The sequence below is a fragment of the Pholcus phalangioides genome, unplaced genomic scaffold (genome assembly GCF_987345545.1).
Source record: "Pholcus phalangioides strain wild (caught in Gottingen) unplaced genomic scaffold, Ppha-v1.0 ptg000022l_1, whole genome shotgun sequence".
NCBI classification, from domain to species: Eukaryota; Metazoa; Arthropoda; class Arachnida; order Araneae; family Pholcidae; genus Pholcus; species Pholcus phalangioides.
In genome coordinates this window covers 7898875-7925873 of record NW_028301615.1, presented here as the reverse complement: position 1 = coordinate 7925873, position 26999 = coordinate 7898875, and the positions used below count along the sequence as shown (strand labels likewise).

The window sequence follows — 26999 nt, the reverse complement described above, 5'->3', positions numbered from 1 at the left end:
CCGGCGAGCTCACTGTTGCCAAAACTAATCTTTACAATACTAATTATTCCCCTGCGTGCTGCAGCGCCATCTACCAATAACAAAAAAAACTATAAATAAAAATCCTACATTAATGTAATTTTCTTATCCCTGTGAAAGTATTAAACGTTTCTCTTTGTTATGTTTTGATAACAATTATGCAGAATAATATGAATAAAATAAGAATCCCAGTCAACCAGAGGAAAGGAATTCTGAGAGAGCTACCTCGGATACCAGAAACCTCGTTTCTAGAGACGATCCTTGAATATATTTGAAGAAAAAAACTAATCCAAACCCAGATGCAAAGCTTATCAATGAGTATGTACTGCGGACACACAATGATAGTCCCTTACCCATAACGGGTCACAATGCAAAAAATGTATGTGCCCTCTCACAAACTTCAAATTGTCACATGCTATCAGGAAAAAAAGCTGAACCTACGCCGTGCAGCTTTAGCCCTCTCACGTGTAGGGTCCATGATAAGAAAGTTTCAGTACAGCACAGAATATTTTTGTTATCTATTCGGATTTTGTGTGCTGCAGCTGGGACCGCACCACATGACCCCTCTGTCCCTCTGTGGTCTCTGCTTATTTGTCTCCATTCATAAGGGGCCCTCAGTTGGCTCTGCTTCAATCATACTCTATTCATATCAGCTCAGTACTTGCCACCCATTGCCGGACCTGTCTAGAGGGACTTCGTTTCTATCCATGAGGAACCCTCAGGTGGGTCCTTTGTGGTCTCTGTTCGTTTCGCTCAGTACCTTGTTTAGTCTTTACCCTTGATCTGCTTGGTGTATGCACAGTAAAGGTTGGGAACCACTGTTGGAAACTCAAGCATCTGCAGCCAAGCTCTGCCCACTTCAATTTTGATTGGAAAATCTAGGATTGTTTAACGTTAAGTCCTCATAAGTATATTACGATTTTGACTGCACAAAATGTGGTGATTTCAGTAAGAGAGACGTTCTCCAATTCCAGACGTAGGATAAACAACTTCCTAGAATTATTTAATAGGTGTTTGCCGAAAGTCATGAGAAGATTACAGGACGCACCGAGCAAAGATGAGCTGGATGCAACAACAGATTACGTATTTGATCTCATCAATATGATGGCTATGAGAACGCTTAATATACAGAGGGTGAAGAAAGACGTTGCTGTCCCTTGGTGGAACCAGCAATTGGAGATTCTGAGAAAAGGGGCTAGAGGGGCCAAAAAGAAGTATATGAGTGCTAAGGAAGAAAAAAAAGCCCATTGCAGAGAAATTTTTCATCGAAATCGTGCACTATTATCGAGGGCTATCAGGAAGGGCAAGAATGCTGCGTGTAGAGAGTTCTGTGAGAATGAAGTTGATTCATTTGGTAAGATATATAAGACTGTGATCAAGCAGAAGTCATTCCCTCCACAGCTGATCATGGAAAAGGAGGAAAATTTGAGCATTCATGAATTAGCAGAAAAACAGTTGGGGCTACTCTCTTTCCAGATGGGGACGGTATCGAGAAGTATGACATAGCTCAGAACAAAGAATCGAGTGCATCTGCAGAAGTCAATATTACTTTGGCTGAGATCAGAAGGACAGTTGCTAAGTTCAATGACAGGAAGGCACCAGGGCCGGATGGCATCAACAATGTGTTCCTAAAGGCCATTAACAGAGTTCCCAGAATTCTTGCATCTATTGTTTAATAGGTGAATGACTTTATGATTATTTCTCTCACATTTTAAGGAAGGTAATCTCCTACTCTTTCTGAAGAAGGACAAGGATCCCAAGTGTATCGAATCGTACCGACCGATCAACCTGCTATCAACCATAGGGAAGACATTGGAAAAGATAGTGGTGCAAAGGATCCAGTTTCACACGGAGATCAGCGGTTTCTGGAATGAGTGCCCAGCATGGGTTTAAAGCAAGTCACTCCACTGAGACGGCTTAGCATGAAATCAATAAGGAAATCAAGATCCAGAAGAGAAAATGACATAATATTTCCTTTGTATCAGTAGACATCAAAAACGCATTTAATTCCATCCAGTACCTGTTGGTCCAGATGCGACTAAAGGCAATGCCAATTTTGAACAAATTAAAAAGGATAGCAGAAGATATAATGAGGGGCAGCAGTAAGGATACAAATCCCTGAAGGTAAAAATGAATAATTCCATTAAATAAAGTACTAATAATAAAGGTGAAGTTATCAAATAATTCAAATTAACAAATTAAAATCTTGAAAAACATATAAGTGGGGTCGAGACAAAGAAAGGATTCTAAAATTGGAGAATATAGGGAAAAGATTCACACTGTTTGGTTAGAAAGGATGTATACATAGCATGATAGCAGGATGTACTTGGCATGTAGACTAGTTTGTACAGAAAGGTACAAACTAGTCTACATGCTGAGGAAGAGAGAGAGAAAAAAAAAAACCACCTTTATATGCCGTTCCTTATACCTTAAATTAAAAAAGAAAATTCTATTAACAGCATGGAAAGACAACATATGTCATGATGAAGAAAATTAAAAATGGGAAAAGAAAAAGCATCATGGCAATTAACTGTTGCTGCTTGTTATTTCATTATTGATATATATATATATATATATATATATATATATTTTTTTTTTTTTTTTTTTTTTTTTTTTTTTTTTTTTTTAGGGATGGAGACATATATGCAGCACTGAGAGATTGTAGTTTTGCACTCAAGTTAGATCCAGACTATCTAAAGGCTCATTTTAGATTAGCTCGCTGCTTATTTGAAATTCATTGGACTTCAGAAGCATCAAAATGTCTTCAGGTATGTTTCTTCTTATTTGTTCAGCATACCAGTGTTATTTGAAAAGTAATTGGGAAGAGTAATTTCACCCCGTCTCAAACTTTGAGCAGTATCAAAATTTTGTATAAAAAAGGGGGGGGGGTTGTTTTCATCACAAAAAATAACTTGTAATTTCATTCAGGTTTCCAAATTTATATTTTAAATTCCATATTATTAGATCATAGTTATTTTGTCCATGAGGTTTGGTGCCCACCTGTCTCCATTCATCACTACTGAGAGACTATATGCCAATGTTACCATGTCTGCATGTATAAATATTTTGATTATGACTTGTGCATGAGTATTCAAAAAGTCCTATTTATGCCAGTGTTCTTAAAAGTGGTACGCCAACCAAACTTTTCATTTTGCTAGAGTTGAATAAAAGATGTGTGAACCTGCTTTGAATAAAAGATTGTGAACATGCTCATTAAAAAAGTTTTCCATTGGTTAATGTCAACATGAATAGGCATTTTGGCGGTATATGCTATATATATATAGCGTTTATGCTTATGTAAAAAATTTTATTTTGGCCATTTCTTTAAGAAAAGAGAAAGTATACTGATTATTTTCAATTCAAAAATGGATTCGAACAAACAATAAGCACGATAATTAGTCCATATAAACTTTCTTGCAAATCAGGTACATAAATATTGATTATTATGCTCCCTATTATCGGGACATCTATGTCCCATAATATGTTCGCATCACCAAAAAATATGCAATCTCAATGCAAACAAATTGAGATGCAATCAACTCTGGAAATCGAGTTCCGGGAATCGTCTTGCTGGAAATCGAGTTCAGGGGCCTATACAGCCAAACTTGGTTAATTCGAAGTTCAAGGGTACAGCGAAAAAGTTCAAATTATCCAAAATTCAATTTATATAATTTGTTAATTTAGAACAACTGTACCCAGAGGAGGGCTTAAGTATTAAAAATAATTATTAAAAATTCATGTTTTAATAAACTGCATACTATCTAATTAATAAATCTATTTGGTGAGACGTATCATCGCTCTTCCACCTAGTACCTTACTGTAACGTATCGGGATCCGATCCCTCTACGTTAATGGTGATCTTGTCGTTATGTGGGAAATTCCTTCTTATTTTAGACCCCAGGGATCTCTCAGTTACCGGAACCCACCCGAGGACCCGCTGGCAAACCGGTAAGGGCCAGAATTTTCGCTTAGTTCGGCAGTCGACTGGTGGGGTCTTTCGGCTGTCGAACGAGAACGTGCCAGAGGTCGGGCTACTGATGTCCCACATAAATTAATTTCCCTCATGACGACGATGTCGCTATTTTCGTGGAGGGGTTTGATCCAGAATATGTATAGTTGGGCGAGGCTTAAGGGTTTGCCCGGTTAATTAATTTTATTTTCATTGAAGAACCTCCCGGGGGAGTTGTTACAAGTCTCGTTGTACGGAAAATATAGTGTTGTACTCACTTATTTTCGGCGGGGGGCTGCAGACCTCCGTCGGAACAATTCATTTCTTATTGTCTTGTTGGTAATGTTTACATAATCGGGAGAGTCTGATCAGCTCTCCGGATTGTGTCATGTTGCCAGATTCCAATGTAATAATTAAATTGTAATGTTTATAATATAGTGACGCATGAATATGTAAATCCGATATTTTTGTTGAGGCGAAAAGGCCTTGTGAGGACATGTGGTCCCAAACTTCTTGTGAAATGGGAGTATAAATTCCTCCCTCTTTGTCTCTCACGTTGCGTTCATCTAATCTTGTTCTATTCAACTGAAGCCCTCTAGTAGGACGGTTCACCGTCTTGCTACCGTATCCATTGGCCTTAAGCTGATTTGTTAAAATGCAATAATTTACATTGTTTGAATCCGTTTTCCGGCAGGTCCGGAATCAAAAATATTAAATAAGCTTCACAGTCAAAGTTCTTCATAGCTGATCAAGGTGGTCCGGCCCTCAACCAAGAGGCCCCCCGGAGCTGAGCAAGGTGGTCCGGCCCTCAACCGAGAGGCCCCCGGAGCTCAGCAAGGTGGTCCGGCCCTCAACCGAGAGGCCCCCTGGAGCTGATCAAGGTGGTCCGGCCCTCAACCGAGAGGCCCCCTGGAACTGATCAAGGTGTTCCGGCTCTCAACCGAGAAAACTTCTCTGATATTTGCGGGAGAGGCTAACAACATCGGATGTCCGATCACTATACAAGTTGACTGTTGATGATCATCAATTGGTGAGCCAGTAACTTTACTGTTAACGTCAAATAGAGGGCTCCACGTTATACTAATCTATTGTTAAAATTGACTAACCCTATAATTAATTTGAATAAATAATATTTCATGCGAAAGTTTATTTGCAATCATTTTCCACTTGTCGTTTGCCACTTTATTACTGGATATTTCGAACCGGGCAAGCAACTCCCATAAGAGACGTTGCAATTTTGGGGGCTCGACCTGTTCTCAGTAAGTGTGGCAAACCGCGGGTGGAAAGTACTTTCGCTAAAATTTTTTTTTTGAAATTTAACATTGATTTTAGAGATGAATCTTAATAATCATAGTACGCCTAGAAATTTAGGTGATGATGTACGTGTACAAATTGAAGGGAAACCAAGTGGTTCACAATCGAATAATGGTTCACAAATGAACTTTACTTATCCAACAATGTCAAATCCTTATAACGAGACGCATGTAATACTTCCCCCGGCATTACCTTTAAATCCCGCAAATGCTTTGGTTCCATTGACCCAACGCAGTGTTGGTAGTCTTATATTTTCAGGTAGTGGAGAAGACGTTAGAAGCTTTTTATTAAAATGTGAATCATATTTTAATCTTTACAGTGTTCCCAATAAGATCGAGTTAGTTGTAAGCACGTTTGAAGGTCGTGCTCAGGCCTGGTGGCAAACGATAGGCAGGTACGAATGGGAAAAATGGGGCCCCCATAAATCGTGGGAAAGTTTCAAGGGCTTGTTATTACAAACCTTTTCAAGGTATCATACCAGGGTTGAATTAGCTCGTGCTTTATTCTCTGAAAAGTTTTCGACGGGTTCGTACCTTGATTTCGTATTACATAAGTTAGATCTTTTTCAGTCGTTCGATTTAACCATTCCGGAGTCGGACAAAATTGAACTTATAATGTCACAATTACCCTATAATGTGAGAACATTTTTGGAAGTTAGGAAGCCTAATTCTTTGCAACAATTATTTGTAATGTTAGATCAATTTCTTGCAATGCGTGAAAATGTTCAAATTGAATCTCGTAAAAATTTTGAATCTTGTGAAAATTGTGTTGAGAAATTTCAACCTGAAGTTAGAAAAAATTGTGTGGGACCTGCACAAAATGTAGTACAACCTTCAAGACGGCCTTTTAGGACAAATAAATTCTTTCGACAAGTTACCTGTTTTGGTTGTGGTCAAATCAGCCATATTGTAAAAAATTGTAAATCAAATGGGAATCAGGGAAACTAGACCTGGGGTACATGAGAAGGGGTAGTGTATCCATGGGTAAAAAGACCCCTAGTAAAAAATTTAGTTTTCTTAATCCAGTTGTGAGAATTAACAAGATTTTGACAGCAAAAATTGATACCGGTGCCGATTGTTCAGCGATCAGTTTTGATCTGGCTCGGCAGGTTGGTTCACCCACTAATCAAGTTAGACCCTATCACGGTGATAGATTTCAGTTGGCATCCGGTGAGTACTGTCAGCCTGTGGGGATTCTTCGGGCCCAAGTGGAGATACGAAACAGTGTCGTGCACACAGATCTGATAGTGCTCGCCAGGGTCCCATTTGGGATCTTGATCGGCAGTGATATTTTGAGTAAAACTGAAATTATAGTTGACTTAAAGGAGGATTGTTGTCATATAAAGGAGATGTTGATCAGGAAAAAATGCAAAATTTAGTAAGTAAATCGGAATTTGATTCCGATCAGAAAAAAAGTTTGTTTGAATTGTTAAAACAATTTCCGAATTTGTTCAGAAACACTCCCGGTAGAACTCACGTTGCTGAGCATAAGATCGTGACTGACGGAAAACCGGTTTTTCGATCCCCTTTTTCTCTTCCGCGATGGAAAAAACAATTAGTAGAAGAGCAGGTGCAACAGATGCTCTGTGATGACGTCATTTTGCCTGCCTCCACAAACTGGGCTTCCCCGTGTTTTTTAATCAAAAAGAAAACTGGTGATTGGCGATTTGTCGTCGACTATAAAAAGGTGAATAAAATTACGGCACCCGATCGGTACCCTTTGCCTTTCATCGATCAAATTCTACAACGAGTGGATGACGCACGATTCGTCTCTACGTTCGATCTGGCCTCAGGGTATTGGCAAGTTCCAGTGTGGCTAGAGGATCGGGACAAAACGGCATTCATAACCGATTCTGGAATGTACCGATTTAAGGTAATGCCCTTTGGACTCAACAATGCCCCGGCCACGTTCCAACGCATGATGACTACAATCCTGGGCCACTTAGTCAGTAAGTGTGCCGATTTTTATTTGGATGACATTGTCGTTTACAGTTCGAATTTTGAGGAACATTTACAAAACTTGAAAACAGTATTTTCATGTTTGGAAAAAGCAGGCTTAACTCTCAAGCCAGACAAATGTAATCTCTATAAAAAAAATTTGGAATATCTAGGTCTTTGTTTGACCAAAGAAGGATGGCACGTAAAACAGGACCAAACCGACGCCATTTTGAGTTTTTCTAGGCCTAAAACAGTAAAACAGGTGCAACGTTTTCTGGGACTCTGCGGGTGGTACCGGCAATTTGTTCCCCATTTTGGTGATGTCGCTAACCCCCTTTACGGCCTGACAAAAAAAGGGCAAAGGTTCAAATGGGACAAAATACACCAACAGGCGTTCGAAAAATTGAAACATCTCTTGTCTTGTGCTCCCGTTCTAACCACAAGAAAAAAAGATTGTGCCTTAAAAATTTACACAGATGCCTCAGGAATTGGGCTTGGAGCCATTTTACAGCAAGTTGAGCCTGACGGGGAAAGTCCGTTAGCCTATGCCAGTCGTACCCTGAATTCAGCAGAAAAAAATTATTCGGTAACAGAACAGGAGGGACTCGCTGTTATATGGACGTGTAATAAATTTCGAGCCTGGTTTTCAGGAGAACCTGTTACTATAGTAACAGATCACAGGGCAGTCGCCTGGTATTTTGAAGCTAAACAATTGAAGGGGAGGTTAAGCCGATGGGCTCAATTACTACAGGAATATCCTTTAAAGTTTGAATATAGAAAAGGTTCGACCATGCAGGCCCCTGATGCCCTGTCCAGAATGCCCTCTGTTGTCACCGTCGAAACTGATTTCGAGGAAAAAATTGATAATAAATTATATTTGTTCTCGTTTTTGGAATTACCTGAGTTAATTGTTCAACAGAAAAAAAATTACCAAGATATTATACAGTATTTTAATGATAAATCTGTCGGAAGACAAAAAATTGATGAAAAAATTGAAAAGTATTACCTTTTCGAAAATCAAAAATTGTTTTTTAGATTCAGGAATAAAAAATTGCTGGTAATTCCTCCACCATGTAGAGAGAAATTTTTGACTGAAATGCACATGCATCCCATTTCAGGTCTCATGGGAGTCAATAAAACTCTTCAGCGATGCCGACAGCGCGCGTTCTGGCCCGGTATGCGTAAAGATATTAAAAAATTTGTCCTGTCCTGTAAAAAATGCCAAACATGCAAATTCGACAATACGAGGCGATGGGGAGGCATGGTGTCAACCTCTGTTGATCATCCAGGAGAAATGGTTGGGATTGACACCATGGGTCCCTTTCCCGTTTCTTCCAGAGGGAACGTGCATCTGTTAGTCGTCGTCGATTATTTCACAAAGTGGGTAGAGTTATTTCCACTAAGACGAATTACGACAAGTGCAGTTGCTAAAAAGTTTGTTCATGAGTACTGTATGAGATATGGCTTTCCAAAAAGATTAGTTTCCGATAATGGTTCTTGTTTTATATCAAACCTTATGAGGGAAACTTGTAAAGTTCTCCAGGTCAAGCAAAGGTTCACAACCCCCTATCATCCTCAATCAAACCTTACCGAGAGATTTAATAAAACAATTAAACAGATGATCTCCTGTTGGCAGTGTGGAATAGTAATGAGAAAAACATGCAAATTAAAATAAATATAGTGATTTAATTAAAATACTTTTTTCAATTATTTAAAAAAATTTCCTTCCCTTTTCCATTGTACAACATGATGTACATGATTTATAATTTTTGTTTATATTTTATGCACATGGTTTATAATTGGTATATGCATGTATGTCCAGAAAAGAGATGCGCGAGACATTTCTGTCTCAATTTTCATGGTGAATGCAATCAGTGTTTGATCTCGTTTATCGAATCATCTTTTCTTTCATGCACAAGAATCATTGTCGAGATTTGTCTTCTGTAAATATAGAATGCTGAAGTGATTCTCCGCATGTGTTCTGGAAGTAGTAGCGGAGGGGTTTCCTGGTGTTTTTGACGATAACTTCATGGTCATTGGTGTACGCAAGGGGGGGGGTCGGGATTCTAAACCCCCTTGAGCCAAAATTGTAGTGTTATTTTGCAGGAAAAAAAGGTCAACTCCCCCCAGAAGGGAAAAAAATCTGACCCCCCCCCCCCTCAAGAAAATTTTGCTTACGCCTATGTTCATGATGATAATTAAAACGTGTATCATTTCTTTTTATTCGAAGTCATTTATGTATTGTTTTTCTTCACAAATTCTCCCTAACACTGTCAGAAGTCATGAAAAATTAAAAAAACAAACGTTGAACCATTTCTCCTTCATCTCTGAATCTCAATATACAGCATCTCATTTTACTAGGATGTTTTTTTTAAATACATGTTTCTGTGTCTGTGGTGTATTTGTTTATTTATACTTATGTTGAGCTTTGATAAAGTGCTGGATAATAGATTTTGATAATAGTGCTGGAATAAACGATTTTGTAGTATGATTTTTCTTGTGGTATAACTTCAGATAACAAAGCTATGTCACCATTGCATTTATTGCATTTTTTTGAATTTTTTTTTAATTTTACAAGTTTTATTTTCTTAGCAACTTTTTGTTTTTTTATCTACATTGATAAAACTATTGATTGATGTTTTTTATCCCTTTACACGGCATAATAGCAATAAGCTTCCTTATGATTTTCAGTAGTAAATGAGTATAAATCATGGGCGGAGATACGGGGGGGGGCAGCCCCCCCCCCTGTATCAAAGGTGAAGTCGACAGATCTAATGTATATATGTATAGATGAATCAACATCATCTGTGACGATTGTATTTTTACGGATTTCTTCATGGGCACCAGTGTGATGATGGTTGTTTTTCACGGCACCAATTATGTTGTGGTGCAAAATTGTTGAGTACTATTTAAGTTGACAGTACCCCAAGGAAAAAAAACTTTTGGCCTGGTGATCATATTAGTGGGGTACCATTTTTGAGTTGTTACCGTGTCCGCAACAACCCTTTGTGTGTCGGTGAGTAATTCTCCTGAATAAATATGTACTAGAGCATTTTAACCGAAACAATTAAGTCACAAAGAAAAAGGAATATATCAACACACAGAGGTCAGGTTAGGTTCTTTAATTCATATAACCAAAAACAAAATACCAAAAAAAAAACTACGATGCTGAAATACCTTACTTTACTTATCGAAAAATTAAAAATTATTTGGGTGCAAAACACAAAAAACTAAATATCGCTGCAGTTTGGTTTTGCCCAACTACTCAACAAAATTTGAAAGAGAAAATTTACTCACTATCTCCCATATTAAGGTCACTTCATTCCTGACAACCGGATTTCGATGAACAGTTCCCTTTAACTTGAACACTCAGTACGGACAGTTCGTTATATCATGACATCCTTAGACGGGCAATCATCAATATGGCGATAATATCTTTGATTATCAGTGAATCATTAGGTGTGTCTCTCTCACAAAAGAAAGAATATATTATTCAAAAGAACACACATTTTCTCATTCAATTTAACTCGGAATTTTCCCAAAATTTTACAGGAAGAATCAGAAAAATTCAATTAATTTGTTGTTGAGCTCAAAAGATTGAGATGTCAAAGCAAAGCATTTAATATTTAGGATTTTCCGACAAACACATACAGTGTGATGCATAAAGAGTGTGTGTCCACTCTATACAAACGATCTGTGGTTCAGATCTCGGGCATTTTATGAATATCAGACGGAATGATAACACAAGAGGAAAGGAACTAGACAACCACGAGATTTGGTTCAGCTTTCCACAATAATATAAAGACAGAAGCTCAAATATTTTCCATGCGACAAACACAATTATATTTACATTTAGCAAATTTCACTTATTTGACATGACAATTCTGGGTTAAAATTATGTCAGGCTTCTTTGTCAAAGGGGGGGGGGGAAAGTGTCCTACTTTTCCCACCGTGACACATCATCATCATCTTGCCCCCCCCCCCCCAGAATTCCAAGTCTATCTCTGCCTATGGTGTAAATTAATGAAAAAGTAATGGGTATAGAGCATGGGCACCCTCCCCCCCAATGTGTATATGTTTATATAGGAATTGACACCATTATTATCATGCCCCTGGCAATAATGACCGTGTCCCCCAAGACTTCCAAGTCTATCTCAGTCATGTTAATAGAGCAGCTTTTTCAAAGTGTGCGTCGCTGTTTCTAGAGGCATCGCCAACCTTTGTGTGAGGTGTCACGGCGAGCTTGAGATATTGATTTGTGCACCTATTTATGCTTTGAAGAAGTTACAGGAAACGTTTATAAGGGAAAATATCTGTTAATCTAACTTGAAGAGCCGCTGACGAATCATGAATTGAGCAAGGGAGCAGTGGTCACCAAAAGTTTGTTACCCATTGGTATAGGGAAAAGTGTTCCACTGAGAGAGGGTACAAAATATTTTGGCTTGCCAATGCTAAAATAAGAAGGTGAGATATCTTGTCAATGCCACTCAAAGGGTTGAGATTCGTCTGAAATCAGCAATGAAACATACTGTCTCCAGTCAATTGCAGTGACTACCGTTGTGGTATTCAGATTCTATTATGCTCATTTTATTCTCATGCTTAATAGATATACAGGATGTATGGGAAAGTCCCTTGGACATGAAATGACTAGCAATTAAAAGGAGCTACAGCTATGAAACTCCTCACAAGGAAATGGTATTTCTTCAAAAATTTTAATTTAAAAAAAAAAAGCTCTTTCAGTGAGTGAGCTATGTTCAAATAGTGATTGCTATGATTGGTATTGCTTTAGCAACACAAGCAGATATGTTCCCCAGTAGCACAACGATATAGTACAATATCTGGACCATATCGTTATATATCGAAATGTCAGAGGCATATCAGATGTCATAACTATGATATAGAACGATCTTGTGCTATATGGCGCAAATTATTTATGATGTTAATTGATCAAGTCTTTAATTTTTCAGTCGAATATGTATTTGATTCCATGTGAATAATCTCTACTTTGAAGCACAACAACTTGGGACAATAAATTATTTTAATATAGTTTGAAAAACATAGATCTATATCATGAACCTGACAAAGATCTATATCAGATTCTCGATATAGACCTGATATAGATCTTTCAAAGAAGACATAGTTCTATATCCTCAACATGACATACATCTATATCGTGAACCTGACAAAGATATATATCAGATACACAATATGCTGATATATCAACATATTGTGTCCATTTAAATAAAAATATTGCCTTCAAATAAAAATTTGGAGAAAATTTAAAGTCGAGCGTAAAATTTTTTGTTTGAATGGAAATTAAAAACGTTTGAATGAATAATTTTTCATAAGAAATTTTGATTTTAATAGGATTAATTATGTTGATATATAAAAATCATTTCATCAGTTATAATTGAATCCTTACTGTGTATGTTTTACATCGTAGATGTTGGTATTTTAGTAGGGAGCAACAACTTATCCACCGTAACTTTAATTGCCACTTTATAATTGCACATATTTTTTTAAGTTAGAAAAATTTGCTCTTGTTTTTGTTGTATATGTGTGTTTTTCTTAAAACTATTTATTATTTATTTTTTCACTTTGATGTGTTTTCATTTTTCACCATACTTTGAGAGTTTTAACTTTTTTGTGTTGCATATTTTTATTATGTTTTATTAGCATAAATTAATAATTTTAAATAAATAATTAATATACTACACAATACATTAATTTGTTTCTTGTGTTATATATAATATCCTTATTTATAATATAATTTTTTCAATTATCTGCCTCAAAATGATAAATATATCTCACTATTTCTCTATTTTGTAATTTTTGTGTGCATACATAAAATGAATAAATTTAATTGAAAACACAAATAAAACAAACCATTACTTGTAAACTAATGTGATAATAACATCCTGTAGTCAGTTCTGTTGTGGTGGGTTGGTAAGATGCGGAGTTACAGATAGTAAGGGTTCAGGGTACATGGGTTCAAACCCACCCACCTACAGAAAAATACACTTTTTTTTTCCTTCTGAAAGGGCGCCGTTTATCGTCCAAAATTTGAAGTATTTGAATATATCATATTCACGATATAGATCTATTTATCTCTGACTATGCCTTTTTTAGCCAGAACGATATCGTGACCTGATATAGATCTATATTGGAAACTGAAATTTTACGATATAGATCTATATCTTTGTGCTACTTGGGTTCCGGCGTCCCTGGCGTGTTTATTTTATTTCATCAATAAATTTCTCTTTAAGTTGGTCGTGATGAGTACTCACTATTCTAAGAACTTAGGAACACAACAGTCGTGGAAAATTATGTATTTTAATAAACTGGCACACTATTTAATTTATAGATCTATTTGGTGAGACGTGTTATCACTCTTCCACCTTACTAAGGTGCAAAAGAATGTTGTGAAGCATATTTTAGGGACAATGATCCTAATGAAATAAAGAAATATGTATTTTGCACCTCTAGCTTTGTTTTCTTAGTTTCAAAAGCAGAATCCCGGGGGTGGGGTGGGGGGTCATGGTTGTGAAATCTGTATTTCATGTATACTTCATACAGTTATTTTTTTAAATACCTTAAAGATTTTTTAAGTAATGCATATCTCTAAAGTGTTTCAGCACCCTGTTCAATTACACTGGTTGCACTGCCCTAAGGCAAAGCCCAAATTGAGCCACGTGCAGCGTTCGTGACACGAAGCAGGGCAGCACTCTGTTTTGCGGCCAACAGAAATCAGAAGGACAGTTCAAATTGAGACACGAGGTGACACTACGCTAAGCATGTGTACGCGTGCACTTGTTGGCGCTGCTGTTGAGCCACAGATTTTCGTGTCCTGCGCTCACGATTCTTCGTATTTGGTAGGGGTTTTTTAAAAATTAAACCGTCATTTTGATGGAGTTCATATTCTCTTATGAAAAATGTTGTTTAATATCAACGTTATTTACATGTATTATCAATTATTTATTTAATTAATTCCTGAATTATTTTCTTTCTTTCCGAGTTTTTATTAAATATTATTGTTCTTTCCAAGGTTTTGACTTTTCATTAGCTCTAAAATTTTAATTCATTATGGAGTTATTTTTCGGAATTCATTTTGGGATTCATTAATTTTGGAATTCATTATGGCATTCATTAATTTTGGAATTCATTATGGCATTCATTAATTTTGGAATTCATTATGGGATTCATTAATTTTGGGATTTTCATTGATACACAGAATTTTCACTAATTTTGTGATTCCAAATTTAAAAAATTGTCACTAATTCTGAATTTTCATTAATTTTTATGCATCCATAATTTATATTAATTTTTAGAGAAAAAAATCCACTTTTGCTTTTTTTTAATAGTCTACGAAATATGTTCCATTTAATTTCTGAATTCTGCATTGATTCCGAATATTCATGAATATATTTTAACAATCGATAGATGAATAATTTTTCATTAAATCTGAAATTTAATTATTAATTTCACTAATTCTGGTGTTTCAGTAATCCAGTTTTCCATTAAATTTAAATTTCCAGCAGTTACTTATTAATTTTAAATTGTGATCAATCATTTCATTTGTTTTAACTTTTCACAAGTTCCACATTTTCATTCATTATGGGATTAATATCAAAAATTAATTTTGGAAAAATTCCATTAATTTTGGAATATTCATTCATTCCAATTTCTGTTAATTTTTCAGCTCATTCCCGTATATTCTTTTTAATTAATGATATGTCTTCATTAATGTCAACTTTAATGACCAACAATCCAGGCTCTGGAAGCCTCTCAAATGACAAGGTTCCAGTCCCCCAAAATTGTTTCCTTTCGAAAATGCTCGTGCACTGGGAATGTGTTCCAATATGCGCATCCCCTCGCCACGCATGGGGTGTGTTGACGTCATCGAACTTGGGTCTCACCCACTCGTGAATGCTGCATGCGACTCAATTTGCGTCGCATGCCTAAGACTGCCCCTGATGTTAAAGAGCAATGTAATGAAGAAAATTTGTGAAGGTCGTGCTGGCATTGTTTCAATGAAATCAGTATGGTGACCACGCATGGGCTGTGAAATAAAACGTGACCAAAACATGCTTAGACAATAAACCATAAAAAAATTTGTGAATTACTTCTATCCTTATGGAATAACACAGGCAAATCAGCAAACCTTGGGATTGAAAACACATCAAATTAGTATAGCTGAATGTTGATGATTGGCATTTTCATCACGTAATCAAACTAAAACAAGTTATATCAATCAGCTCGTGATTAAATATTTCTGGAAGCGTTTCGTTTCATATGGAATTTGTTGCATAATTGTGTATGACAATGGGCCACAATTCACATCATCTGAATTGAAATAGTTTTGTCACAAATGGAGTCAAACATGTCTAAACAACTCCATATATTCTATTCCAATGGTTTGGCAGAGCTAGTAGTTCACGCTTTCAAGAAAAGATTCAGAAAAACATCAGTTTAAAGACCAAGAATACCACCTGAATGAATGAATACCAGAACTTTGCGTCACTGGACTTATCCTGTTGCCCAGATCTCTTCTAGCCCAGCTTCGTGGCAGAGTCTGAAACTGTACACTGTATCACAAGTGCTACTCCTGCTAAGCTTTTCTCAACAGAGAACTGTGTACTTTGCATTCGACAGTCTGAAGTCCAAACTGTACCATGACATGATAGAAGATCGCAATACTGGGAATTTACTGTTGACAAAGTATGGTTACGCTGAGGAACAAGTCTTCTATGGAAATCCGCAGTCATACAGCATCAAACAGGTCCTTTGTCATATACAGCTGCAGAGATGGTCAAGATGTTCATGCAGATCATTTGAGAAAGAAAGAAGATAAAGAACCAACTATATTGATCAACATGAACTTAGCGATCAACACCTGAAGAAATGTCTCGGCTTGAAAATTCAACATGCTTCAGTGAAAATCGTGAACACAGAGAAATAATAAACATGGCACATCTATCCCACATCTTGATGATGATGACAAAGAGCAACAAGCATCTACCCTTTCATCTGGTGGATCTTTGGGAGAGATCACCTCTGAGATTTCAGGAGGAATGGATGTATTAAAATGGAGGAGGGGGTAAATATGTATGGTATATGGCAACACTGCAAAAAAAAGTGTTACTAAACAGACAATGGCAACACCTAGATAGAACATAGATAGTTAACAAGCGACAGACAAGCGATTCCAGTCTCCAAGAACGAGAAAGTTCGTATTGTATTTTACTGTTGAATTAATTATGTAATTATAGTCTAATAAAACAAATATCCCACAATAAAAAATTGAATGAAAATTTAATTTTTATTACAGTCAAACCTGTATAAGACAGAAACTGTATGAGATGGAAACCTGTCTTAAACGGAATCAAAATATAGTCTTCAATTTGTCTGTGTTTATTTGCACCTTTATAAAACTGGAATCTGTCTAAAACAGAATATTATTTCAGTCCCTTGACGTTCTGCCTCGTACAGGTTTCACTGTAATTCATTTAGTAAAAAGATAAATGAAAATTTAATTTTTTATTATTCCTAAGCGCGGATGACAGGTTGGGAACATTGCCACGTAGCAGGCTCGTATCCAAAAATTTCTTACGGGGGGGGGGGGGGGGTACCAAAGAGTGATTGAACAATACATTTGGCCATCTTTTTCCCTTTTTCGGCCATTTTCTCACATTTTGTGGGGTTGGGGGCAGACTCCCAAGTCCGCCCTCGCTACTGCCTTGCCATGTAGGGTTATCATATCTCTAGTGATATATAGCAATGCACTTGCTCAGCTCGCAAGAGGATCCAATTTTGATTCCTGGCAGAGACCAGATTACTTTTTTTTCTAAGCTCACCTTTATAAAATATTCAGAAAATTTCTATTTTCCCAATTAGGCTGAGAAAAAGCCTTTTGCACACTATTTGTTGTTTACACTTGAGTACAGCCATATTTTGTTGCTAAAACTCTGAATCTAAATACTAGCCATACATTTGTATCTGTGACCAGATGCAAATTACAAAATGATTAAACTGATTCTTTAGCTGTTGACATATTTTTCCAACAATAATAGAAAATAATTTTTTTACATTGCTTAAATTTCTGTAGTGAGTAGCAAATATTTAATATTTTCTTTATTTCACTTATTTTTTCATCCAGGCTTTCAAAGCAAAATATCCAGAATATTCTCAAACACATGCTTTCACATCATTAGATAAAGATATTAAAGCAGCTCTCAAGGCAGAAAATGGTAAAACATTTTGCATGTATGTTATTTCTATTTTCATTTTATATTCTGAGGTCTTTTTTGGTAAGTATAAATCACTTGAAAATTTTCTGAAATTTGTTTTTCAACTCATTGTGATAAGATTAAGGTGATAATATACCATATTCGCCAGAACCTGGAGGTAAAGCTGTTTAACCCCCCACCCCCAATAACTAATGAATATACGAAGCAAGGCATCACTCCCCTGCCTTAATCAGTCAACTGTCCAATTAATTTCTCCGAGCGTTACCTGGAGTGCCCACTTTTTTTTGAAGATGCGTTTTTTTCCTTTTCTTGGAAGTTTGAAATATTAAAATATTTTTTTATAGCATGTTTTTTTATAGCTTGAATGTGCAGAGACGTAATATGACACCCCAAAAGTAGGAGGGGTCATAATGTCCTGTGACTAGAAGAAATGCTGTTAATGGATTTATGTGAAGACATGGTAGTTGAACCTTTGTTAAAAGATATATGAGTAATAAAACAGTTGCATCTTCGCAAAGGAATCAGAAATCGAAAAAAAAGCGATGGGGATGCAGCTTTGCAAAACATAACAAAGATAATAATAATAATCTCAGACCTTGAAATATAATTGTTCAACTCCATCTAGTGATGAGATAATAAAGTAGAAGAATGGCTGTACAGATGGCAGCACATGTATGACATTATTTCGTCATATCTATGCAAAAAAGACAGAAAAGTCTCTGCGTCTGCAAATGACATCGTAGGCACCACCATTGCAGTAACAGCAATTACTATCGTAACCACTTGACTGGTGAAAAAGACAGCAAAAAGTCTGCGTGACGGCAAATGCTGTTGTAGGCACTGTAAAATGATGGCCTCCGGGTCATGTTTTTCTTACTCATCTTAATATCAAGGGAGAATTCTTATCTTTTGACCCCACGGACCACGTAGCTACCAGAAACCACCAAAGTTTTCACTAGCGTTCCGGTTCGTTATGGGCTAGTTCGTCCGCTTAGTCTTTTGACTGGAGGATGGGGTCTTCCAGTCGCTAGAAGCCCAACCTCCAGTCATCCACGAGGATGAGACTGCAGGTTGGGCTGCTAATGTCCCATCAAAATTAATCTCTCATCGATATTTTTAAGTAATAATTCCTTAGTACTGTTGGTGCCTCCCGGCAGAGGTGTCACCTGGTCTCACTGGGGTTTTGGGTCCTTTTTGTGTGTTAACTATAAGTTTTTCATTGCATGCTTAAATATTTTGTTTGCTGGCGGATGGCACGGACATCCGCCGACATTGGTAAATTATTCCTAATTATTGTTGGTCGTGTTGGGTGAACCTGACCAGTTCAGCTGGCATGTTGCCAAACAGTGATTTTTTGTTTACACAATAATATTTCTGAAACTTTAAGTAAATTGTATCGAAATGTACCTTGTGTGAAAATTGTTTTCTTGTTGTGACGAAGCGTTTCCTTACCTCCAAGTAGACCAAGAAATATTTATTTCATGATCAGTATAAATACGGCTTGTGTTTGTTGAAACATTCGCTTTTTCATTTCACGAGCTTAGTTCTCCAATGTTGCAGCACAGTAGTGCTTTGGTGTTTCACGTATCAACTTAAATGTAACGAAACTTCATCTAGCCTTAGGCTTGGAAATATATCCCATAATGTTTCTACATTTGTCTCGGCAGGTCCGGATTTCTTTTATGAACTAATACTAACTTCAAATGAGAGCGGTGACTTAGCTTTCCTAATGCTTGCTCGGTGACGATGAAAAGTCTCACCACCTAGTGTCCCCGGTGCTGAACAAGATATCGTCAACCACATCTAATCGATGGGTCGATTCTATCTAACCTCAACATCTGCCTGACATCTGAGCTGATTTCCGATGATTAATGTCTCGCCTACAGACTTGCATCACTTGCCAGGCCAGATTCATTACTTGGTTCCAATGTTGTGCTAGTTCCAGACATTGCACCTTCCGAAGTGGATGAAACACGCTAGAGGCATGTTTCATCCACTTCGGGACTATTGTGAGTCTGCCTCCGTCGGGTCTACTTCTCAAAAGACATCCACTTGGAGCTGTTGGACTTTAAAAGTCGCGTGGAAACAGAGTTCTAGTCGCATACTGAAATTCCGGTCCGGTTTCAGATAAATGCAATAATGACACATGAAAAAATTTTCTCTCATATTATTTTATATTAATCTCATGTCATTTAATATTTTACTAAATTTTGATAACGTTAACAAGATCTTGATTAAATTTTGTAATCGTGTTTTTTTTTGTGATTGAATTGTCTTGATTTGAAATATGACTTTGAGTCTTTTCCTTTTTCTGTCAAAAAACACCACCACCATTACGTATGGCAGCGACGGCAAATGGGGTTCACTTGACTGGTTAATAAGTTCTTGAGTCCCGTATATACAGGACAACTGGCATCTTTCAGCTCAATTTTTTTTTCATTTTGGCAACTCTGTTACATACTTTTAAAGTTTAGTACCTAACACCCGTTGGACGAGAGCCAGCTGAAAGACGCCTACAAAATACAGCTAGGTATAAGATGGGAAAGAGAGATGTGGTCTTCAGAGTCGCTCACAGTCGCCTTTCAGCACCGATTTTTTAAATTCTTGACGGTGTTAAATTCCTTCGGTTTGGCCGAGGCCTATTAACTTCAAACACTTCAGAATTGATTTTCTGGTGATTTTCAGAGATGCTGCTGTACTCTAATTTACCTGGGTCCCAGGTTATTCGAAAAATCTGGGTCCTTTTTGAGTGAAAGCAAGTCCCTCTCAAAAAAAAATTTCCCCTTCACAATACATTGGTATCTCTATGAATTTTCTTCCATCATGCCCCAGGTCTTTGATCACCTGCGTATATTTCTTCGTTGAGACTGAGCGGTGGGCCATATTGTAATGCATTTCTAAAAACATGTTCTATCCAAAGGTTCATTTACTTTCATTGTCTACTACAGGGATGGGAACTGACAAAGTTCATTTCTCACAGCAGCAAAATCCAGGATTCAGAGCAGTTTTGGAGCAGCAAAATATAGGATTCGGAGCAGATATTTATAAATTGGAGCAGCGAAATTAACTTACAAGAATATTTTCTTTAACCCGCACCCCTTTTCAAAATAAAACAACTGTACTGTCTTTTGTTATCAAATATCTTTTCATCAGCTTGTTTTTTGTTCTTGTGTTTCAGGCTTTTCACACCTTGTTTGAAAGAGCGGCTTTCAGAATTTTTCACGCCAGTCTATTTAAAATGATTTTTGCTTACTGAAGGCACTATTTGCTGTCTGGAACAGCAGCACTTCAAATGGGCTAAAAACGTTTACAATTTTTTTATACTCGGAAAGAAATCGTTTCAAAATGGGGGAGAATTTCTGAAAAATCAACACGATGTTTGGCGATTCAGCACTCATTATTTGGTGAGATTGGCGATATGACACTCGTTATTTGGCGATATAGGCGATATATTAATTAACTAATTAGTCATTCAAATTCATGAAAATTACTGCAGTTAATTTTGATAGTTGGACTCTTTTTCCTTTTATTTTGCCAGAGAAATGATGATTTGGATTGTTTAACTTTCAAATCATTTTGTTTTAACCATTCAGATATCTGTGTCAACGCAGCGTTGGCAGAGGCTAATTTCAGTGGGTTCCTTAGCAGATACCAAGAGAAGGTTGTCATCGGCAAAGGCTTATGCTGTGACCCCCGGAGAGCACTGGAGTTGAAGTTAAGTCAAATCTTGTTAGTGCGTCACCTGGTTAACACATCACTCCGCTTACCGGGCCACTTTTTGGAAGTTCCAATGGTCCTCAGGCAGGAACTGACACAGCTATGGCTTACTACGTTTAACGAGTCACTCCGCTTACTAAGTCATATTTTTGCTGTCCCAAGAGTGACTCATTAACAAGGTTTGACTGTAATGACTCGAATGCAGTATTCCAAAAAGCGGGTTCACTACATGAGCCCTGGGGGTAACCTTAAACCTACGTCTTGGATGCTGGTGCTGTACTTATGTTAAGAGTTGAGGTATGCACCTCAAAGGGAAAGAGGAGATTAAAAAAACAGCATCTAGCTGATCGTGTGTAGGAGTTTTAGTAGGGCCGGATATATATTAAGATATTTGAAGGCCCTGAAGCACTTGAATGGCGTTGGTGTTCCCCTTCTGCTAACGCTTTTATTTTCCTACTTGCAAAGGCTTTGATAATAGTCTCTCGCCGCTATTACTACGATTGTTTTGACAGCTGGAAGATAAATCCAGGAAAGAAAATTCAAGTTCCCTTGCAGGGACCCACGTCCTCTCACTTACCGGATGAGCATACTAGACCACAAAGTTTGCCGAGGTGAAAAAAGCCTGAAATGAGCTGTAATTACAGTTTATTACCAATTATAATTAAAATATCCGGAACATGTGCGCTCGATGGCATGCAGGAAATTAGAAAAATTCATGATGATATGAATTATACCAAAAAATACCTTCACAAATGAATAATTGGTTAATTAATTATGATTTCAATCAGCATGAAATTTATGAAAATTATAGAAATCACAATTTTACTAATTTGAATGACTGAATAGCTAATTATGATTTAATTAGCACCAGGATCATTGTGATTAATAAATGACAAGCTTTCAAATTTTTAAAAATTATAAAATTCACATTTTTACCAATTTTCACGAACTTGAATGACTAATTAGTTAATTAATTTTGATTTTAATTAGTATTAGGATCGTTGTGAATAATAAATGAGAAGCTTTCAAATTTATGAAAATTAGTAAATTTGCAATTTTAGTATTTTTCACAAATTTCAATGACTAATTTGTTAATTATGATCTTAATTAGGATCAGGATCGTTGTGATTGATCTATCTACTCTATAATATAAAATCACAAACAAACTCGAAAAGGGCCTGTTGCTAAGCAACCGAGTGACGGAAGTGGGTGAAATTTTTGAGTGACGGAAATCTGTTACGGAAGTGGGTTCGATTCATATATCGATATTCACATTCATATATCGTACATTCATATATCGTACATTCATATTCATATATTCATATATCGATATGATATCATATATCGATATTGGGTCGATATTCACATATCGGGACCCATTTGACCCATCGGGACCATGTTATGTGCATGTACCAAGAGGCTCCTACATCCTACAGCAGAGCCCTTAGGCTGGAATTTAGATTTCGAGCCCCCAAACCAGCTTTTCAGGGGCCCCTCTGTGATTAATTTATAGTGTGAAAAATCCAAAAGTGATAAGAATCGTTGTGGCCCCTGTCAGCCCTTCCTTTGTGGGGGGGGGGGGGTCCATGCCGAGAGGTATATATATGTATAATATACACACACAACAGCAGTGCTCCCAACACAGGGTCGGGGTACCCGGGGAAGATTTCACGTATAAGTAAAAAGTTTTCATTTCCAGGGGCCCTTGATGGATCTCATTGTTTTCTTGCTGCTTTAACGTTGAAAAATTTCGATAGCGGAAGCAAAAGATATATCCAGTCTGGGGCCCCACCAAAAGTATACGAATTGGTGTCCCGGGTAATTGGTTGGGGGGTCCTGGATTTTATTCGTTGGTAAAACGAATACAAATGAAAATTTTTCATAGCACTCGCACCGGGGGATGACCGACAAGCTTCCAAGTAGGGGGCCCCCATGTTAACAGGTTTCATTTTGGGGCCCTGGACGAATCTCATTCTTTTCTGTTGTAGAATTCGCAACAGCGGAAGCCCGAGATAAAGCCAGTCTGGGGCCCCACCAAAAGTATGCGAATTGGTGTCCCGGGTAATTGGTTGGGGGCCCTGGATTTTATTCGTTGGTAAAACGAATACAAATGGAAATTTTTCATGGCACTCGCTCCGGGGGATGACCGACAAGCTTCCAAGTCGGGGGCCCCATGTTTACAGGTTTCATTTTGGGGGCCCTGGATTTTATTCGTTGGTAAAACGAATACAAATGAAAATTTTTCATGGCACTCGCTCCGGGGGATGACCGACAAGCTTCCAAGTCGGGGGCCCCATGTTTACAGGTTTCATTTTGGGGGCCCTGGATTTTATTCGTTGGTAAAACGAATACAAATGAAAATTTTTCATGGCACTCGCTCCGGGGGATGACTGGCAAGCTTCCAAGTCGGGGGCCCTATGTTTACAGGTTTCATTTTGGGGCCCCTGGATGAATCTCATTCTTTTCTGTTGTAGAATTTGCAACAGCCGAAGCCCGAGATAAAGCCAGTCTGGGGCCCCACCAAAAGTATGCGAATTGGTGTCCCGGGTAATTGTTTGGGGGCCCTGGATTTTATTCGTTCGTAAAACGAATACAAATGAAAATTTTTCATGGCACTCGCACCGGGGGATGACCGACAAGCTTCCAAGTCGGGGGCCCCATGTTTACAGGTTTCATTTTGGGGCCCTGGATTTTATTCGTTGGTAAAACGAATACAAATGAAAATTTTTCATGGCACTCGCACCGGGGGATGATCGACAAGCTTCCAAGTCGGGAGGCCCCATGTTTACAGGTTTGATTTTGGGGGCCCTGGATGAATCTCATTCTTTTATGTTGTAGAATTTGCCACAGCCGAAACCCGAGATATAGCCAGTCTGGGGCCCCACTAAAAATCTGCGTATTGTGTCCCCGCTACTGGATGTGGGGCCCTGGATTTTATTCGTTGTAAAATTGATAAAAATGAAAAATTCTCACAGGGGGGTGTCCGACAAGCTTGCAGGTCAGGGCTTCATGGAAATGTTGGCAGGTTGTAATTCGGTGCCCCTGAATGTATCTCATTGATTTTTGTGGTTTAACATTGTAAAATTTGCAACACATCGGTAGCCCAAGATATATCCAGTGTGGGGCCCCACTGAAATTCAGCGAATTGAATCTGGGGACCCCCATGGGGAAGTTTTCTGGGGATACTTGATGAATCTCATTTGTTTTTTGTTGCTTTATTATTATTTTCATTAAAATTCGCTTCTTCAGTAGGCTGGTGCTTTCACACGTCCCTTTCCCCTTTTCCATAGCACGCTGATGAAGTGGGACGAAATAAACAAGATATGTCCGGGAGAGAAGTGGGGGGGGGGAGTTGGCCGCCAAAGGCGGCAGGGGGGCAGAGCCCCCCTAGTATATATATAAAATTGATTTCCTGTCTGTCTGTGTGTGTGTATGTATGTTCTCTATACAAATCTGCAATTTTAGATCGATCGTCACCAAATTTTGCATATATACCAAATGGGACCCGACTTGAACGATAGGCTACTTTAAAATTTCGTCAGAGCAGGGCAAGTGCCCCAAATTGGCAGAAAACTGTCGGGCAACAATGGTTTCTCGGCCTCAACAATCACTTTCCGAATGTTTACTTTGGTTACCGTGGTTCCCTAGCAATGCGTTTAAGACGTGTTTTATGCCTTTACAATGGTTTGTCATTTCTTCAACGCTGTCAGTATATGTATAATATTTATGCTTTTATAATGGTTTAATGTTAAATGTTAAAATGCCGATTTTAATGTAGAAGTGCGGAAATTTGATGGGGTTTTGTCTGTCACATCAATAATTTTAAAAATTGTATTAAATACTCGATTTTTGAAATATTGAGTTCGCTTAGAGATAGATATACGATTAAATATGAAGTAATTAGCCCCGGACCTACTTTCGAGCTGGATATTCATGCAATAACATTGATTTCAACTTTTTATTTATATCTTCTCAAGCATGAAAATTAATGTCTCCGCGAATTGTCTTTTGATATTCAAGTGCATAAATTCATGTGGGTTAGGATATTCTAAAATTAGTTATGGGCCCATAAAGTGCATCGAAGAAATTCCACAGCTTTAATTAAGCATTTTTTGAAACAGAAACAGGCAGAGACGAATAACTTGAAGTTCAAAGTGGGGAATCGAAATACCTAGCACCCTTTAAAAAAAGAAAAATATATATATATTTTTTTTTTTACGTTTCTTTAAATCTAGATTTGTTTTTTTCACGAGTCGCGTAGGAAGTCGCCATATTGGTGAACTTGAACACGGTTTGCAATTCCCTCAAAGAAAGAGGGAGGTATCATGTGATCTAAAAAAGCCTCCTTGAAAAAAACCTGGGCAACGCCGGGTATTATAGCTAGTAAATGATAAGCTTCCAAATTTATGAAAATTAGAAAATTCACATTTTTATTAATTTTCATGAAAGTTACTAAATGTTAGCTTTTACAGAAGTTTATATACGTTTCCAAGTGTATTTTGAGTCTTCACCAACTCGACTTGGTTACCGTAACATTTACATATTTGTGTTGCAGTTCTGTGTAATCGCTGTGGCAACCAGTTTTTTTTTTCAAAGGAATAGCCAACTCAGAATTTTACTGAGCCGATTACCATTGCGCAAAATTTAGTTGGCAGGGAGGTTTATATAAGAGGCCTCTTCCTTGCCTCCCCCCCCCCCCCTCCCGAAGATCAAAAGTTTACTAGAGAATGTTTTTGTAGAGAATTAAAATATTGGAATAAAATAATTTCGTTTATACTACCTGTTAATTTAAAATTGTTTTTTGAGTGTTAGTGACAAACTTTCTGTGAAGAATTAGACCCTTGTGCCCTTCCAAAAGTCAATTCTGCGTACAGGATTTTGCGATGAAACCGTGGATTTCAGGAACCATGATTTTCGTGATGCGAAACCGTGACTACCACATAGCAGCTAGATGACAAAACTATGGATATTGAAGGTCGAGTTTTTACAGATTCGGTTTTTTTTCCACGATCTTGGGAAGTTTTACGATTTTAATGGATGTGTGTTCAAATCCTTCAGGATGAAAAAAAATTTGCCCATTCACGCAATATTGTAGGAACAAGATGAATTTACGCCGTATAGAAATTATGCCGGCAGATAGCTACGAAAATACCATAATTTCCCGTACGTGTAACCGGAAGGGAGAAAATCCGAAATTTGAAACTTCTGTACTCTGCCCCTCATTCAGGGAAGCAACTAGATATCCCTCATCTTAATTTTCAACAACCCGCGTGTATATCAATACAGTACAGGTTACAAAGTAGTAAAACCACTTTTTCAAGATCATGATACATGGTAAAAGAAGGAAAAAAAAGTTGTGAAGGTTTTCACTCTTTTCTTCTCCTTAGAACTACGAAAGCACATGTGCAAGAGGACACATGAACAAAATTTTTATGCATCCTTTTCTGAAAGTCCGGGTATTTGACTCGTCAAATAGCGCGTCAGTGGCATCTCTGGATTTTAATTTCGTATTTTCGTACCTTTTTCAAATTTTATAGTATGCGTTTACCGCCCATTCAATTTGGTGTGGATTATTTCAATTTATAACGTGTATTTTGGATTATTTCACGTGCATGTGCCCTAAAGATTATTTCCATTTCTAATGGATTAATGCAGTGCGGTGGAGGATGGGTAAAAAACATGTGAGCGGTGAAAAAAACTTTTTATATCCTTTTCTCCTTTGCAGGGTTATGGTAGTTGGTGACAAGCAGTGTGCTTATACTGCTTTGTCACCGTAGGCCTATGCTTCTGGGAGGAACTGTAAAATAATTTTTATTT

At 37.5% G+C, this 26999-nt stretch overlaps 1 protein-coding gene across 4 annotated transcripts in view; it reads left to right on the top strand.

The window, feature by feature from the left end:
• The window catches only part of LOC149069414 (WD and tetratricopeptide repeats protein 1-like), a 530664-nt gene that overhangs the window by 379020 nt on the left and 124645 nt on the right, over positions 1 to 26999 (top strand). For all 4 annotated transcript variants that reach the window (XR_016195038.1, XM_089249200.1, XM_089249199.1 and 1 more), the window contains 2 exons: positions 2648 to 2786; positions 17375 to 17465. Coding sequence is in view for 3 of the 4 variants with exons in the window: in XM_089249200.1 (XP_089105326.1) it covers positions 2648 to 2786; positions 17375 to 17465 (230 nt within the window). In the remaining variant the exon portion in view is untranslated. The remainder of the gene's footprint in view (positions 1 to 2647; positions 2787 to 17374; positions 17466 to 26999) is intronic.